Source organism: Brassica rapa, chromosome A06, assembly GCF_000309985.2.
Source record: "Brassica rapa cultivar Chiifu-401-42 chromosome A06, CAAS_Brap_v3.01, whole genome shotgun sequence".
Classification (NCBI taxonomy): domain Eukaryota; kingdom Viridiplantae; phylum Streptophyta; class Magnoliopsida; order Brassicales; family Brassicaceae; genus Brassica; species Brassica rapa.
In genome coordinates this window covers 6,410,331-6,427,029 of record NC_024800.2, presented here as the reverse complement: position 1 = coordinate 6,427,029, position 16,699 = coordinate 6,410,331, and the positions used below count along the sequence as shown (strand labels likewise).

Genomic DNA, 16,699 nt, shown 5'->3' with positions numbered 1-16,699 from the left:
TACGTTGAAGCAGCTCAAGATAATGGTGTGTGAGGATTATGGGGTGGACCATAATGCCATTAATGCCGAGTTCAGTTATTCGTTGTTGAATCAAAAAGGGAATCCTCCTATTATTATCACCAATGATCGGCAAGCATCTAATTTTGTGGGCTATGCAAAGAGGGAATCGTCTACTACCTTGTGTGTGATGTTCTCTGTTTCCGGTGTAAATCAAAAGGAACGAGTCAATATCGATTTGAATAAGGAGCCTTGCGATTCAAGTAATGTTGAGGATGAAGAAGTTCCTGAGATAAATCGAGCAGAGTTTGTCAAGCCGTCAAAGGAGTCTTTTGTTAAAAGAACGAATCATGTCGCTGCAGATGGTTGCGGTCCTTTAAGGAGTGAAAACATTGAACTTTTTCAAAACAATGGAGACAGTGATAAGGATGGTCGAGCTTGGAGAGGAGACTTCGTGAAGAAGGATCAAATTTTCACAAGTAAAGGGGTTCTGAAGGCAACAATGGAAATTTTAGCGATGAAGAATAATTTCGATTACACTGTTATCAAATCCACGAGAAAATGGTGGTATATTCGATGTAAAGATGCATTGTGCAACTGGACTGTGCGTGCAGAAGGAATAGATGGGTCTACATATTTCATGATCAACCAATGTGATGGAAGACATTCATGTGCTCCTTCAAAGAAAAGGAAATTCGGAAAAACAGCATCAGCAAGAACAATTGGGACTCTGATACAACATCGATTTGATGATGCAAACGATGGCCCAAAACCGAATGACATCATTCAATTTATGAGAATGGAGCATAGTTGTGAGATTACTTATTGGCACGCTTGGGAAGCTCGTGAGTTTGCTATTGCAGCTGCTAGAGGTATACCAGATCGCAGTTACTCTAAAATACCAGCATATCTGCATATGATTAAAGAAGCAAATCCTGGTACGCATACTCACTATGAAACTAATGAGAAGGGAAGATTCATGTATCTATTTATGTCATTTGGGCAATCAGTTAGAGGATTCTACAATGCAATGCGAAGGGTGATTGTTGTTGACGGAACTTTTCTGAAAAATAAATACAAAGGGACACTTCTTGTTGCTACTGCTGTAGATGGTAACTCTAATTTGTATCCGATTGCATTTGGGGTTGTTGATTCAGAGAATGACGATTCTTGGGGGTGGTTCTTCAGACAGTTGAAAGTGGTTATTGCTGATTGTCAAGACCTAGCTTTTGTCTCAGATAGAAATGCGTCTATTTCTAAAGCTATTGGGACTGTCTACCCTCGATCAGCACATGGAATTTGCATTCATCACTTATTGACCAATGTGGTCTCATTTTTCAAGACAAAAGGATTGACTGCGTTGGTAGAAAAGGCTTCACGGGCATATAGATACACTGAATTTCAAGAACGTATCACCGAAATTTTTGATATGAGTCCTGAGCTTGGAAGATATCTACGGGAGGCTGATGTGCGCAAATGGGCTCGTTCTCTCTTCCCTGGTTCCAGGTATGACATTAGGACCACGAACCCTGCAGAGTCTATAAATTCAGTTCTTAGAATACCTAGAGAATATCCGGTTATTCCTTTGCTTGATAGTATAAGAGAACTGTTGACTCGATGGTTCTATGAGCGTCGCTTGTTAAGCTCAAAGCATCTAGATCCTTTAACCGCTAAGGTGGAGAGAAAGATTGATAGGAGAATTGTGAAGGCAAAAGGATTCCAGGTTTACAAGGTTGACAACTTCAGATCGGTTGTAAAAGGAGACATATATGATTGTCATGTTGATTTGGAAAGAAGAACATGCACATGTGGTAAGTATGATATAGGAAAAATTCCTTGCCGACACGCCATTCCTGCAATTTATTCACGAGGTATGGAAGTATAAACACATGAATACTTGAGAATTATTTATTTTCGGGATTTTCATCATATAGACTTCATATTGATCAAGTTTTTTTTGAGATTGACAGGTATGGAAGTGCACAGATTCACTGACGCCTTATACAGCACTGCAGCGTGGAGAACCGCCTATGCAGATTCCATTAATCCAATAGCAGTTGTAGAGTCAGAATGGAATGTCCCTGCTGAGGTTAAACTTGCAAAGGTTTTACCACCAAAGACAAGAAAGAGTGCTGGTCGACCAGTAAAGAGAAGGTATGAATCAGTAGAAGACAAGATCGCATCTTCTCAAGGATCAAAGAAGAATAAAAAGCATAAGTGTAGCCGTTGTGGAACTGAAGGACACAAGAGAGGAACATGCGATTTACCCATCTAGTTTGTTATGTGTCTGCATCTGTCTCTGTTTTTTTCTTTATTGCTTTTGAAACAATTTGATCTTCTGTTTAAGAACCTATTTGACAATTTGGTATTTGCTAAACTATAGAGACAAATCGATTTATTCTAGTAACAATCAAAGTAATTGCAAAATAATTCGTTTCAGTAGATGATGATCACCTCGAAATAACAAGAAACATGGTCTTAACTTCTTTGAAAATAAGAAACAACAAGTTGAGGAAGCACATAAAAGTAGTTGAACATCATGCATAGATATGGTACAAGAAGACCATCACCAAACAACACACAAACAAAGCTTTTATGCCCCTAAGTTCCCTAATGCATTCCAAGGTCTTCTCTTCGCAATGGCACATTGCATCTTCCATCTCTTGAATTCTACTCTCATGGCGTGTCATCATGGCCTCACCAGCTCTCACTGATTTCTGAAACTCGGAATTGTCAACGAGTAACACGTCAAACAGGTCTTGGAAGTCTTCAATCTCCTCAACAACTGACTTGTCAGTCCATTTGAACAAGTGGGTTTTGTCCTTCATCAGTAACATCCAATACACAATTAGATTGACTAATTCTACTCTCATCGGACAACAACGAGACAGTTATATGATAACATGACTAACCTTTTGAGATCCCAAAGGACAACAATGAAATAATCTTCCCGGATTTTGAATTGTTTTTGAAGTGAAACGATTCACTGCCTCACCGCAATTGCATCTTGTGGGAATTCCCCGTTGTTTCGCGAGGCGATCTCTTGTAGTGGATGAAGAATTTACTGAAGACATGAGGGAGTCGATCTCCAAATTTTCGCCGCTGCAATCTCTCTGTCGAGGAAGAATGAGGAAGAAAAGAGATTAGGTCAAAAAAATAACCAAAACTACGTCGTTTCATACTCCCAGAACGCGTATTCTAGCTAAGGCAGAGCAGAAAAAAATCATTTTGAATTTATCGATAACACCACAAGAACTTTGTCTTTGAACCCTCTAAATTAGTGTTTAAACATCTATCAAACATAGTGGACGGACGTACTTAGATAGTGACCAATGTACAAAAATAATCAATAAATAGGTGTGTGTTTGAGGCGTTGGATTAATTTGTATTTGGTTTTAGTTAAGGGTTTGGTTAGAGTATGTCTACGGTTATGGTTTTAGAGTTTATTTAGGGTTAAGGGTTTGACTATGAATTACAGATTTAGGGTTTGTTTAGGGTATGATTAAGAATCATGATTGTATTATGGTTTTAGGGTTTGGTTAGGGTATGTCTATGGTTATGGTTTAAGTTAAGGGTTTGGTTAGGGTATGTCTATGGTTATGGTTTTAGTTAAGGGTTTGTTTAGGGTTTGGGTCCTCAGTTTTTATGATTTTGTTCTTTATAGGGTTGTTTCATAATTTATACAAAATCAAAGCTAGAGTTGTTTCTTAATTCAAATCAAATACCAAAGCCAAAGTTGTTTTCTAATTCTAACAAACCAAACTACTAAAATCACAGTTAATCAATCATCCTCCAGGTCAAAGACCTCAGACCTCTCCCATGGTGAAGGCACATATCGTGTCATAACCTCAGCAAAGATGGGGTCGTGTGCAGCCTCCCATAAGTCCACTCCAATCTTCTGTCTACAACCCATAATGATTTCATCATCCACTAAACTGACGTCAAGACCAAGCAGCGAGCATTCCAAGTGCTTCAAAGCGTATGCACCGCAATCACAACAACTTTTATTCAATCTCAACTTCATAGGCACATCCACGATAGAATATGATGAGAGGAGTAGCTGCTTCTGTCTTTCTTGTGGTGCAACGGACTTCACAATCCTAGGAATGATAGCAGCAAACTTCTCAACGTACTGTCTGTTCTTTCCCCGACCGCAATCAAAGACTTCTACTTTTCTTTCAATGATGTTTACACAGACACCAACCCAGTGATTACCTGCGTTCGTGTCCACAAAAATTTGTAAACGAAGAAATGTATACTAGGATGTAAAAAGAACTGAATGGTTACCATTTACAAACAGAGGAAAGTAGAGTCGATCAACATCAACACCCCAAACTAGATCAGTCCGCCCATGAGATGGAAGCTCTCCTCTGCCGTACCCAAGAAGGAAATCAGGCAATTGATAGGCTTTTTTGTTTGGTAAAAACTTCTTGTATGCAGCGTCTACTTGGAGGCAAAACATAGCACTCATGAAAGCAACACGCCGAGGGGCCCAACGATTCAATGTAGTGTTCACACGCCATATAAACATAACCGCATCCATCTCCTAAAAATTTACAATGAAAGTTAAGTAATATAGCATATAAGAAGTGTTAGGAAGATAAATTCACTAAAGGTTAGTACAAGATTCATTACCTCGTTTCCAAGCCATTTTCCAGCACTTACTACTCTTGTAGCTACAGACAAATTAAAGCATGTAGGACCAATTGTTAAAGGTATAGGCTTTAATGCCCATTCCGTGAATCCTTTCCATGACTCTTCGGAGATATAATAAAGTGACGCCTGCGGAGAAGCATCTTCTGGCAATGGTGAATCGCTAAGCTGAAGTCCATGACCTTTTCTTTTGCACCATTTCTCCCACTGTGACGGCGGTGGAGCTGTATTCATCTCTGTCTTTTCTTTCTTTACTGGATTATCCACTGAACCTCGGACCGAAGTCATTGGAGTCCACCAGTCTTCTTCTTTTTTGTCCTGAGATGGATCAAAGCCTGGCACATACGACGTCTGAGAAAGCCCTTCAACCCCTTGTGTACCTATCCCGCGACCCAAATCATCTGCTTCACTATAATTCACATCGAATGTAGTCTCGGAACCATCCTGTTATTTCATGACAAATAAGCAATAATTGAGATACCAAAATACATTATCATTAATAATTATTTTACATAAAAGTTCCAGACCATTACATAAGTTCAAACAAGACACTTACAAACCAAGAACACTTACACACCAAGCACACATACAAACCGAGACCTTATAAAGTACAACAAAATTCAGGCCGATAACTTAGATGCCAATAAAACAAACAGACACGCAAACCACGAACTTAAACAAGACAAAATAACATTGAAGAGGATGGTGAAGACTAGTGTTTGTTTACCCCGCGTGTGGACCTCCTCAACGGTGCCTGGCTCGTCGATGGCTTTGTCGGTGAAGGCTCTCCAAGCTCAACTTCAACGCTGGCTTCCTTACGTGATTGTTTAAGCTCTGTCCGCATCTGCTCAAATGTCTCGGCCATCTGTTTCTGTATCCTTTGTTCCATTCCAGAGAAGTTGTGCTCAAACAACTGTGTCATAAAAGCCTTCATGTCTTCATTAAAAGGAGCTTGCTTTGCGCCACTTGCGAGAACCTTATGCTTTCTCTTCTCCATACCACGATCGGGAAGCCTCTTTTTACCCCTCTTTGATCTAGAACCAACGTTTTTTGATCCTTTCGGAGTCTGAAAGTCGTCATCACTCTCGGCTGCTTCAACATTCACGCTTGCTTCATCATTCACAGCTGATTCGTCATCGAGAGATAAAGAAATCACTTCATTTTCTTCAGTTTCCCAAACATGCTCACTAAAATCATGCCCCTTCTTTATCATCTCCATCAGAACCTTGATTCTGTCATCCTCCACATCATCATCTCTGCGAAACGCCTGAGCTTTGACAACATCATAATTTCCTGTCCATGAGATGTATGGGTAGATGTCATCCTACACAAGACAGGGAAATACAGTTAGATACTAACTACTCATTTCAAACCGGAAAGAGTCGTCATAAATAGATAAAATTACCTTGGGTGTAATAATCTCCTCCAAGCGAATGATCTCCTCATATGACACCTTCGCAGCTCCCATCCAGTTTATGCATCTAGGACCGTCCTTGAAACCCTTATCCAGCTTTTTTCCACAAAGCTTCCCGATTTTTGGCACCGCTTCCATTGCCCAAATCTGCAAGGCGTATGAGAAGCCATCCAAGACATAGCTAGTGGTCTTTTCCTTCAGTTGGGAACGATTTTTGGCTATGGATTTGCAGAGAAGGTCATAAGCAGCAACTCCCCAAGGATACCTTCGAACTCTGTCAAGATCCATGACCACCGCGATGTACTTCAGGGGGATATTAGCCTTCTCATCTCTCGCCAATACCACACAAAGAATGATCGCCAAGTAGATAAGACGTATGCGATCTGCATTCTTCCATTTCTTTACAGCTTCCTTGTCCTTAGTCCACAGGTTGAAGAGTGTAATTGTTCCATCTTTTCTCCTCAAAACCTTGCTCCAGAAACCACCATCATATTTCCACTCTTCAAACTCCTCAATCGAAATGTGAGTATCGCATTCAAACCCGGTTACGGCGTGGAACTCTTGCAATGAGAATCGAAGCGGTCTCCTCGCAAAGACAAACCATAGCTCGTGCTGTAAGAAAGTCACCAGCTCCCTACACAAGAAGCTGTGTATCACCCTCGCAGAGTATCCAAGACCATTCTCATGGAGCTTAAAAATCTGATGAAAAACCGGGTCTTTCTTCACGACATCCAACTCCTTTGGCAGCCACGCTTGGAACTTTCGGATTATGTAGTCGATCCTGCAGTTGTTGTTGATCTGAGTAACTCGGGGCTCCTCGCCCTCCTTAAAAAGCCTCTTCGGTAGCTCCTCAGACATAGCTACAAACCGTGACAAAATTATTAGTTCAACATGTAAAGGTTTCAATATCATCACACATGTAAAGGTTTCAATAATATCAACCAATCCGTGAAACAAAATTATTTTAAGAAACACGGCAAATCATTTTAAAAAAAAATCAAGCTTTAATGGAAGAACACTTCGATTTCGTTTAATATGAGAATCTATAGATGAAATCCAATACCTTCTGTGAAGAATTGTGAGATTGAGAGGCGAAATTGATGGAAGAACACTTCGAAAATCGATTTGACCCGACGAAGAGGAAGAACGATTCGCAGCCGTTGTGTCTTCAGTGAGATCGAAAAGGATGGTGACGGAGACGAGAGTAGAGACCACGGGCTGATGAAACACCGACGAAGAACAGAGCTTCTCACCGTTGAACCCTAAATCGCCGTGGGAGAGCGACGAGTCTACGACGGAGAAGACAAAGAGAAAGGGGAATTAGGTTTGCGGCATCCCGCGTCTCCTTTTTTCCCATTTAGTGTTTTTTTTATTTTTTAATTTTTATAGATTTTAATTTTAACATTAAAATCTATTACGAAAATTATTATAATTTATAATTTAAATTCAACATAATTGGTAAATTAAGGGTACTTTGGTATTTTACAAGATCTAAAATCCTATTTTCCTAAAATATCTTCTAGAAATCCTAATGTGACAAATCCAAGTTCAAAGTGTCCTATTTATCCAATTTTCCCTATAAAAATCCACCCATTTAATGTGCCACGGAGATTTTTCTTCTTCTCCACTTTTCGCCACCATTTCTCATTTCTCTCTCTCTCTCTCTCTTAATTTGGTGGACGGTCCAAACCTAGGCTATGACCGGCGCAGACTGGACTCAGGAGGCTATGAGCGATGATTCGTTGGTGGCCGAGGCTCTGATCTGCCTCCACCACGCTGAGCCGCCTCCTCCTCCTGTGAAGAACGGCGGGTCCGATCTCAAGCTGAAATGGAACGTGCGACAGCGGAGGAGCAAGGCGGCGACACCGTCAATAAAGAAGGGAGATCACACGCGTTCCAGTCCCACTACGCCTCTTTCCTGGAGCGGCGCTACCTCTCTCAGCGGTGGTGGAGGTGGAGGCAGCGGCGCTCCTGCTGTTGATGGAGTTGAGGAGTCAAGCGGCGGCGTGAAACTGTCAGAGGCCGTTAGATCTAAGGTTCGTTTTGGATATTTCGATATCCCTTTGTTATTTTTCTCTCTAGTTTTTGAAACTCTTGCGTTACTCTATTTGGGATGCGTGACTGGCAAACGCCGGTGGACAGCCACACTAGCTACCGTATAATACCTAAAGCCTAGTCATATCTTTTTTTGGCGATATCCGACTTCACGTTATCTCGGTCTTCATTTTTTATCGCAACTACTTCCATTTTTCTATGTTTCTCTTAAGGTCATTTTCGTCATTTCCTTACGGGATCGGTCTCTTTGCCGGTCACGCAACCTTAGGCCCTCTTCGATTCAATACTCCGACTATACGTTGACCGTTATATTCTTCAGTTACCGTACTAAGCGGCACGTTCTTCTAAACTCGAAGTATATATTCTCTGTTTTTTTTTTTTAGCTTTCTGCGTTTCCAGTGTCAGTTTCAATAAGATCATCGCATCTAGAAGTTGCCTCTTTGGTTATCAAGTTCACGTCACGATGCTTCTTGTTCTTGGTTCCTGAAGCTGGTCGGGATTGACGAGATTACCCTTTGTCATAGAGCCTGCTCAGGGATAATTCGGTCAACTAGAGTAGTTATCGCTGGCGTTATTTAAAATTGCTTATAATGAGGGGTTGCCTCTTTTATGGGTCGAGAGGCGTTTTCGTGGCGAATTAGGTCTGGGCTATGGGTTTGGTGCGTGTGTGGTGTAATCAGATGCAGCGTAGCGCATAGCAACTCCCATAGGTTAATGCTGACGTGGAATAAAAAAGTCAAAAACTTCCCTCACGATACTTTGACTGCAAACCAAAACACTTTGGTCTGGTCAAAATCACTTACCCTTGTTCCTCCCATTGGGAGATTATATTATTATTATTGACAGCCTCGTCTATTTAGCAGTTTCCTTTTTTCTGAATGAAAAATTTTAGCAGTTTTTTCTATATGGTTTAAAGCTGGAATCAACTTAAATAAGTAGAAGAAGCCATAAAGTCACCATTGTTTGGGTTAAGAAGTAATTAAAAAGAAAGAAAAGGAATGTGATAGTGACATGTGGTTATGTGGATAATTCGTGACAATGGGAGGCAAGGGAGAGGTGTGGGGTTTGTGGCCAAGGGAAGACACGCGTAAAGTCACGCTCCAGTCACGTGATTCTATTCTTCCTTTGGAATTGGGTGTGTCTCGATGTAAGGAGAAAAAGAGGCACCTCTGTTCATATTTGCTTTTTTTTCTTGGTGTAAGAAGTTGACCAAGAAAGAAGATTCCTTTCGTTTAATGTTTTTTTTTTTAATATGTCTAAGATTTAGTGATTTGGTTTAGACCTTTAAGGAGTGATATCTTTGTTACTGATCGACCACTTTATTTTTATGATCATCCTTTAGATGTAGCAGAGATTCTTCTTTAATCGTATCATTTGTGTATCTTACTACACTTCCACTCTATTTGATAACTTGAAATGATGGATACCAAAATTGGTATATGCTGATTATGGGCTTGTGAATAACTTATCTCTTTATTTTCTGAAGTCATTGCGAACTAGTTTAAAATGTGGCTTGGACTTAATATGTTGTGAGAAGCCACTATCTGATCTTCTTGGTGGGTTTTCATGCAGATATCTCAAACGAGTGTAACAACAACAACCCCTTTCAAGAGATCAAGAAAGAAAAAGGTAAGCAAACCAAAAAATAAGTATTTTCGTATTCTGGTAGAATCACATAGTTATGTACTATTATGTCTTATGTTTAATCATTGTATGTGGCTCTCCACAGACGCTTGCTGAACTTAAAGAGGAAGAGAGCTTGCTCTTAAAGGAAAAGAAAAGCCTCAAAAATGTAAAAAAAACTCTTTTCCCATCTTCTTTGAACGTCAAGTGCATAGTCCAAAACCTCTTTAACATTTTTTACTTGTTGCGTGAATCAGGAACTCGCAAGTATGCGCGATATGCTGAAGCAACAAAGAGCAAGAAACGAGTCGTTAAAGAAAATCCAGCAGGTTAAAACAAAACCTAGTAAACATGATCACATATTTGAGTAAATATGTAACACATATCTTTAACAGATGGTATCTATAATCTATGCATGTGCAGGCTGCTGAGTCACAAAAGAATGATGATTCCTCCTCGTTTTTGCTGCCTGACCTTAACATACCCCTTGATAACAGCCCTGTGGAACCAGCTAATATATAACCAGCCACAGCACAGCCATCAAACATGGATATTCTTTTGTCAGCCACACACGTTCAAGACTACGCTATAACTGTAACTATATTTATGATATGGATAAGTCTATAAATAGATAATCGTTCTCCCCTGTCATTGTCTTCTTTGCGGAAGGGGAAAAGGATTCTAATGGCAGTGGAGACGAGTTAAATGTTTTTGAGTCTTTTTCTTTTCTTTCATAGATATTAATTCTTACGTCGTAGCAAGTTTTTGATCTCTCTCTTGTGCTATCAAAAGATGAGATGTAATTTGATAATTAATCTATTATATAGGTACGTTTCTTCTTTTATTGTTTGTTATAAATTTACAATTCGACTTTCCATCTTCTGCTATGTGGTATTGGATGCGAGAGAAGTATTCTCTCCATTGAAGTTTCTGTCGATGGATGATCTACTTTTTTAATAACAATTATGAAATGTGTGGAAGTGTTCTACGAGAATAGATCATTAAAACTGGTGCTGATCATATGAGATATTGGATGCGAGAGAAGTATTCTCTCTATTGAAGTTTCTGTCGATGGATGATCTACTTTTTTAATAACAATTATGAAATGTGTGGAAGTGTTCTACGAGAATAGATCATTAAAACTGGTGCTGATCATATGAGATATTTATTATTAACAAGTTGTAATACCTCGGTGGATTCATTCTTCTAATGAGTTTTTTCATACTCATCATCCATATCCTGTATAAAAGCTCAATTCATATAAATCTGTTGAGAAGTTCTGAGTGTAAAGATAATCCATATGCTGTGTGGTAGTTTGTTTCCTGTAAAATTCTTGGTCAATGTTTGTGTTTCTTCTCTGTTTTCATGTAGTTATGAACTTATGATGAGTTTACTTACTCTATAAACTCTGCTTTTCATTGCTTGTAAACCGTAGGTTACTTGATGGATAATAACAATTTGATACCTTCTCTTCCAAAAGGCGAGCCTGCCATGGACACATGTGACTGGAGAGCTCAATTGCCATCTGATTCACGCGAGAAGATCATCGGCAAGATGTAACTTTGGTTGATACTTTGTGTTATCTTTCTCTTCTTTCTTTATGTGGAATCTTTCTTCTTTTCACTCTTATTGACCAATCATTGTGTGTTGCGCAGAATGGAAACACTAAGGAAGCAGCTTCCGTATTCTGGAACAGAAGAAATTAAAGAGCTTAGGAGAATTGCTTCCAGATTCGAGGAGAGAATTTTTGGTTGTGCTGCTAACCCGGTAATACAAAGAGTTTTTGTGAGGCAGTGGCGTACCTTAAAGCTTAGAAAACCTTCCTGATATTCTTTTATTTTTGATACTTTCTGATGGATTACCTTCGGAAAATATCCATGAAGATGCTGACTATGGAGACTACTAAATTGCAAAGTGCAGCTTCTTCTTACAGTCTGCCACTGAATCCTGGTATAAGCCCTTCATGCATGTAGTAGCAGATGCTTTTATTGGTGTGTAAATTTAACGTATTAATCTCTTCATGTTGTTTCCAAAAAAAAAAAAAAAACTCTTCATGTAAGTTAGATTTATATGCTAGTATATACTAGAACACATAATAATAATAATAACATGAAATTTTTTGAGTGTGTTTGAAATATTATCACGATTCATTTGTTAGTCGTCTTGTGAAGGTTGGCATCAGATGACAATAGAAGGCCCCATCAAAGCAGAGCCTGCTGTGAACACAAGTGACTGGAGAACTTGTCTGCCACCGGATTCATTATGCACTGTGTGTTTGTCACTCAGAAATAGTAGTTATCTTTGCTTGCTTCAGAGCCAGCTTAAAGCTAAAGTTCTGTAGAAAAATGATACACGTTATGGTATCACGTACCAGAGAAAGAAGACTAGAAACTAGTATTTTCCTTAAAGCATTATAGACGTTTTGGTATTTTTCCTATTTTAGATATTAAGTAGTTTTTCCTTTCTTACTTAGGGTTATGATTTGTAATAGCCCTATATAAACATATCTAATTATCAATAAAGGATCATCTTCCAGCATTAACCTTATTCTCAAGAGAGACTAGGGTTAAAGGAAGCTTTGCAATCAAGTTATCTCTACTCTTACCTGTAATCACGGCACCAGTTACGCGAGCACAAGCGGCTCGTATCAATTTGGTATCAGAGCCGAACGATTCGATGGGGGACACTGAGGCGCTTTCGAAACAGATCGCAAAGATGATGGAGATGATGCAATCGATGAATGCAAAGATAGATGATAATATGAAAACTCTACAAGAGAGAATGGTGCATCACGAAACTACTAACGGGGATCGCGGTAAGACGATCAAATTCTCACCCGAAGATCTTTCTGAAGTTGAAATATTAAGTGGAAGTAAGGGGAGCAAGGGGGCAATATCATTCGATACCAGAGCTGGTACGAGTTTTACACCATCCAAAGCTGATAAAGACATTCCGGTGAGGAGTTGTGGTTTGGCAAACGAGTCCAATTATGGGTTCTCTGGGGGACCGTGGCCAAACCGAGCTGTAGGAAGAGAACGAGGGCATAGGAGGACAGATGGAGGAGGAGACTGGAATGTAAGACCAATTGTAGCGGCACCACACGACTCACATCCAAATGTTGGAGATTATCGAAACTCGGAAGGGTTGATGGAAGGAGGATATTACGAAACTCGTGAGGACAGAAGCAACAATTTCGACAGAAGATGTGTGAAAGCAGCCAAAATAGAGTTTCCACCATTTGATGGGACAACTGATGCTATGGAGTGGCTACAAAAGTGTGATGACTTCTTTGTGGACCAAAGAATTTTCAGTGATGATACGAAAGTTAGACAAGCGACTTTTGTTTTAACAGGCCAAGCATACCACTGGATCATCAACTTGCGACGATTGGTAACACATAGGCTTGGATGGGGGGAGTTTAAAAGGATCTGCAAAAGTCGATTTGGAAAGGCAGATGCAGTGAACCCAGTGGGAGAATTGTCAAATCTTAGACACACGGGAACAGTGGATGAGTACTGCAGTCAGTTTGAAGAATGTCTAAGCCGACAAACTAGACTCTCGGGTGATCAACAACTATGGCAATTCTGTGCCGGGTTGACAGATAGCTTACGGAAAGAAGTTGAATATCTGCGTCCTGAAACAATTTTTGAAGCCATAGAGTATGCTAGAGATAACGAGTACAAGATTGACAATGATAAACGCACCAGGACGTTTGGTGGTCATCTAGCGCCTATCACTAAGACCCTTGGTGTCTCAGCTCGGCAAGAGAATCGAGGATCAGAAGTTAAAACTCCAAAACCAGGACCTCAAAAGCAAACGGGCCAGAAGAAATTTTGGAAAAAACTAACGCCAGCAGAGATGGCGGATCGAAGAGCGAAAGGGCTTTGTTTCAATTGTGATGACTTATACACACCTGGCCATGTTTGTACTCCGGTTCTCTTTCATATTATGCCAGTCATGGAGGGAGATAATCAAGACGATGAGTGGATTGAGGAAGACGAGTTAGAAATCTCCATAAACGCCATGAATGGGGAACAAAACGAGCGAACCTTTCAAGTACAAGCTAATATCATGACAGGAAAAGGTTGGGTATTACTTGATACAGGGAGCACTCACAACTTTATCAAGAGCAGTTTGGTAGAGAAGTTGGGCATCCCGATGCATCGGAAACCTGGCCGGTTCGTAGCTCTTCCCAACGGAGGGCGATGTTCAATAGAAGGATTTTGTCAAAACATGTCAATGACGGTACAAGGGCACCAATTCAAAACTGACTGCTTTGCAATTCCTTTGAAAGGTTTCGATGTGGTTCTTGGAATCAGATGGTTGAATGCATTAGGAAGAGTGATATGGGATGGACCAAATAAAACTGTCGAGTTCAATCATGGCTCCACCCCAGTTATATGGCACGGAGAAGCGGAAGAACGTGGCAAGACAAATATATCTCTTCATGCTTTAGGTGCTGACTCGAAGGGATTGGAACACTGGTTCTCCGAGGAAGAAGAAGTGTTTACGACTCCAGGAACTAGTATACAACGCATACCACAGGCGCCAAAGCAGAGGATTTGTACTCTCAACCCGGTGCCCACGTCGGACTTGCTAGATATGGTTCTAGAGAAATACCGTTCGGTGTTTGCGATACCAGTTGGTCTGCCACCAAAACGGGATTGCGATCATAGGATTCGTTTGCTTCAAGGGTCAAATCCGGTGGCAGTACGTCCATACCGTTATCCGCACCTCCTTAAAGATGAAATAGAAAAACAGTGCACTGAGATGCTTCGCAACGGGGTGATTCGACCAAGTAGTTCTCCATTCTCTTCACCGGTGCTACTAGTGAGGAAAGCAGATAATACTTGGCGCTTCTGCATTGATTATCGAGATCTTAATAAGATCACTGTGAAAGACAAGTTTCCAATTCCAGTCGTGGATGAGTTGCTTGATGAGCTACATGGATCTCGGTTCTTTACAAAACTTGATTTAACATCAGGCTACCATCAAGTCCGCATGTCTGACGAAGACATTGAGAAAACGGCATTCCGCACACACCATGGCCATTATGAATTCTTGGTAATGCCGTTTGGCCTTGTGAATGCCCCATCCACCTTTCAGAGCTTGATGAATGCGGTGTTTACAAAAGTCCTTCGAAAATTCGTCTTGGTCTTTTTTGACGATATTTTGATCTATAGCAAGACATGGGCAGAGCATGTGCGACATGTTGAGTATGTGTTGCAAGTATTACAGGAACACCAGTTACTGATAAAAAGAGTTAAGTGTTCCTTTGGGAAGCAGGAAGTGGGCTATCTTGGACATGTTATTTCTCATGAAGGAGTCCAAGTTGATCGGAAAAAAATTGAGGCTATCACGGAGTGGCCTCAACCGGCTACAGTTCGTGCATTAAGGGGATTTTTGGGCCTGTCTGGATATTACCGTAAATTCATTCAAGATTATGGCATCATTGCTGCACCATTGACTCAACTCTTAAAGAAAACGGGATTCGGTTGGAACGAGACTGCAACACAGGCTTTTCTCGCCTTGAAAAAGTCTCTTTCTGAATCTCCAGTATTGGCACTACCCGATTTTACTAAAGAATTTGTTGTGGAATGTGATGCTTCTGGGAGTGGTATTGGAGCAGTTCTACAACAAGATGGACATCCTATCGCTTTTTTTAGCAGAACGTTAGCAGTTCGTCATGTCAAGCTCGCAGCGTATGAGAGGGAGTTAATTGGGTTGTCAAAGGCAGTGCTTCATTGGAGACCATATTTGTGGGGCCGCCGGTTTCTCATACGAACAGATCATTACAGTCTTAAGTATCTACTAGAACAACGGCTCTCGACATCTCCTCAAGTTCATTGGATTAGTAAACTACTTGGTTTTGACTTTTCAGTCGAGTTTCGTTCTGGAATGACCAATAAGGTCGCTGATGCTCTATCTAGGCGTGATGACAATGGACCAGAAGAGGTTAGTCAACTTCATGCCCTACACAGCTCTACAAGCGGTATTTTGTCCCGAATCCGTCAAGAGATTAAGACCAACGAGAGACTTGGAGAACTCAGAGATAGAATTATTCGTGGAGAAGAATCAGAACTGTGGGAAGCAAAGGATGGTCTTATCTTTCGCAAAGGAGTTGTTTATTTGGATCCCAATTCAGAATTGGTGCGAGAAGTAATGATTGGTTTTCATAACTTTGGCCATGAAGGTGTCCAAAAGACTATGGAACGTATTCGCAGGGATTTTTATTGGAAAGGGTGGAAGAAGAGTATTCAAGAGTTTGTGAGTACTTGTCAGGTTTGTCAGAAAAATAAATGGGAAACACTTCAACCCGCAGGATTGATGCAACCACTGACGATTCCAACTAAAATATGGGCTGATATCTCTATGGATTTTGTGGAAGCATTGCCAAAAGTTTCAGGAAAAACAGTTATTCTGGTGGTGGTCGATCGCTTCTCTAAATACGCACATTTCATTGCCTTAAGTCATCCTTATACTGCTGTTTCTGTAGCTCAAGCTTTCTTCCGAGACATTGTAAGATTGCATGGGATTCCAGAAACAATTGTATCAGACAGAGACAAGGTCTTTCGTAGCATTTTTTGGCGTGAATTGTTCAGACTTATGGGTACTAACCTGTGTTTCACGACTGCCTATCGACTGCAATCTGATGGACAAACGGAGGTGGTTAATAGGACGTTAGAGATGTATCTTCGGTGTGTTACAGGAGATGAGCCACGGCAATGGCTTGCTTGGCTTCCTTGGATTGAGTATTGCTACAACACATCCTACCACACTAGTCTCAAAGATACGCCGTTTAGGATGGTTTATGGGAGAGAACCACCTCGACTTTTAGACTATGCTATAGGAAGTTCCAAAGTTGAAGCTGTTGATGTTGAGTTGGAAAGAAGAGATGAGTTCTTAACAGTGGCACGGGAACGTTTGATGGAAGCTCAGAACAGAATGAAAGCTGTA

At 40.6% G+C, this 16,699-nt stretch overlaps 3 protein-coding genes and 1 long non-coding RNA gene across 5 annotated transcripts; 2 read left to right on the top strand and 2 right to left on the bottom strand.

Annotated features, from left to right (window-relative positions):
• Positions 1-440: 440 nt before the first annotated feature.
• Positions 441-2,395, top strand: LOC117126040. Its single transcript, XM_033273335.1, has 2 exons — positions 441-1,868; positions 1,968-2,395. The coding sequence occupies exons 1-2, from the start codon at positions 500-502 to the stop codon at positions 2,270-2,272; spliced, it is 1,674 nt and encodes a 557-aa protein (XP_033129226.1). The 5' UTR covers positions 441-499; the 3' UTR covers positions 2,273-2,395.
• LOC117126044 lies at positions 1,170-3,110 on the bottom strand. Its single transcript, XR_004448580.1, has 2 exons — positions 2,910-3,110; positions 1,170-2,819 (listed from the first exon to the last, which is right to left on the bottom strand). It is a non-coding gene; the product is annotated as an uncharacterized LOC117126044 (long non-coding RNA).
• A 407-nt stretch (positions 3,111-3,517) lies between these two features.
• LOC103864326 lies at positions 3,518-7,323 on the bottom strand. 2 transcript variants are annotated; one of them, XM_033273333.1, is made up of 6 exons: positions 7,128-7,323; positions 6,056-6,924; positions 5,378-5,974; positions 4,633-5,094; positions 4,285-4,543; positions 3,518-4,212 (listed from the first exon to the last, which is right to left on the bottom strand). In XM_033273333.1, exons 2-6 carry the CDS (start codon positions 6,920-6,922, stop codon positions 3,779-3,781), a joined length of 2,619 nt encoding a protein of 872 aa, XP_033129224.1. In that variant the 5' UTR covers positions 6,923-6,924; positions 7,128-7,323; the 3' UTR covers positions 3,518-3,778. The 2 variants fall into 2 exon arrangements, with proteins under 2 accessions (XP_033129224.1, XP_033129223.1); XM_033273332.1 differs by lacking the exon at positions 7,128-7,323 and having other exon boundaries at positions 6,056-7,032.
• Positions 7,324-7,702: 379 nt separating this feature from the next.
• LOC103872377 lies at positions 7,703-10,511 on the top strand. Its single transcript, XM_009150763.3, has 5 exons — positions 7,703-8,100; positions 9,692-9,748; positions 9,849-9,911; positions 10,000-10,071; positions 10,166-10,511. The coding sequence occupies exons 1-5, from the start codon at positions 7,762-7,764 to the stop codon at positions 10,262-10,264; spliced, it is 630 nt and encodes a 209-aa protein (XP_009149011.1). The 5' UTR covers positions 7,703-7,761; the 3' UTR covers positions 10,265-10,511.
• Positions 10,512-16,699: the final 6,188 nt, after the last annotated feature.

Bases quoted from the DNA above. Each gene is read 5' to 3' on its own strand.
- LOC117126040 (XM_033273335.1), top strand. From the start codon at position 500: ATGGAAATTTTAGCGATGAAGAATAATTTCGATTACACTGTTATCAAA. The intron at 1,869-1,967 runs GTATGGAAGTAT...TGAGATTGACAG, and splicing joins TCCTGCAATTTATTCACGAG to GTATGGAAGTGCACAGATTC.
- LOC103864326 (XM_033273332.1), bottom strand. From the start codon at position 6,976: ATGATATTGAAACCTTTACATGTTGAACTAATAATTTTGTCACGGTTT. The intron at 5,975-6,055 runs GTAATTTTATCT...TGTCTTGTGTAG, and splicing joins AGGAGATTATTACACCCAAG to GATGACATCTACCCATACAT. The intron at 5,095-5,377 runs GTAAACAAACAC...ATGAAATAACAG, and splicing joins TGAGGAGGTCCACACGCGGG to GATGGTTCCGAGACTACATT.
- LOC103872377 (XM_009150763.3), top strand. From the start codon at position 7,762: ATGACCGGCGCAGACTGGACTCAGGAGGCTATGAGCGATGATTCGTTG. The intron at 9,749-9,848 runs GTAAGCAAACCA...GGCTCTCCACAG, and splicing joins AGAGATCAAGAAAGAAAAAG to ACGCTTGCTGAACTTAAAGA. The intron at 10,072-10,165 runs GTTAAAACAAAA...ATGCATGTGCAG, and splicing joins CGTTAAAGAAAATCCAGCAG to GCTGCTGAGTCACAAAAGAA.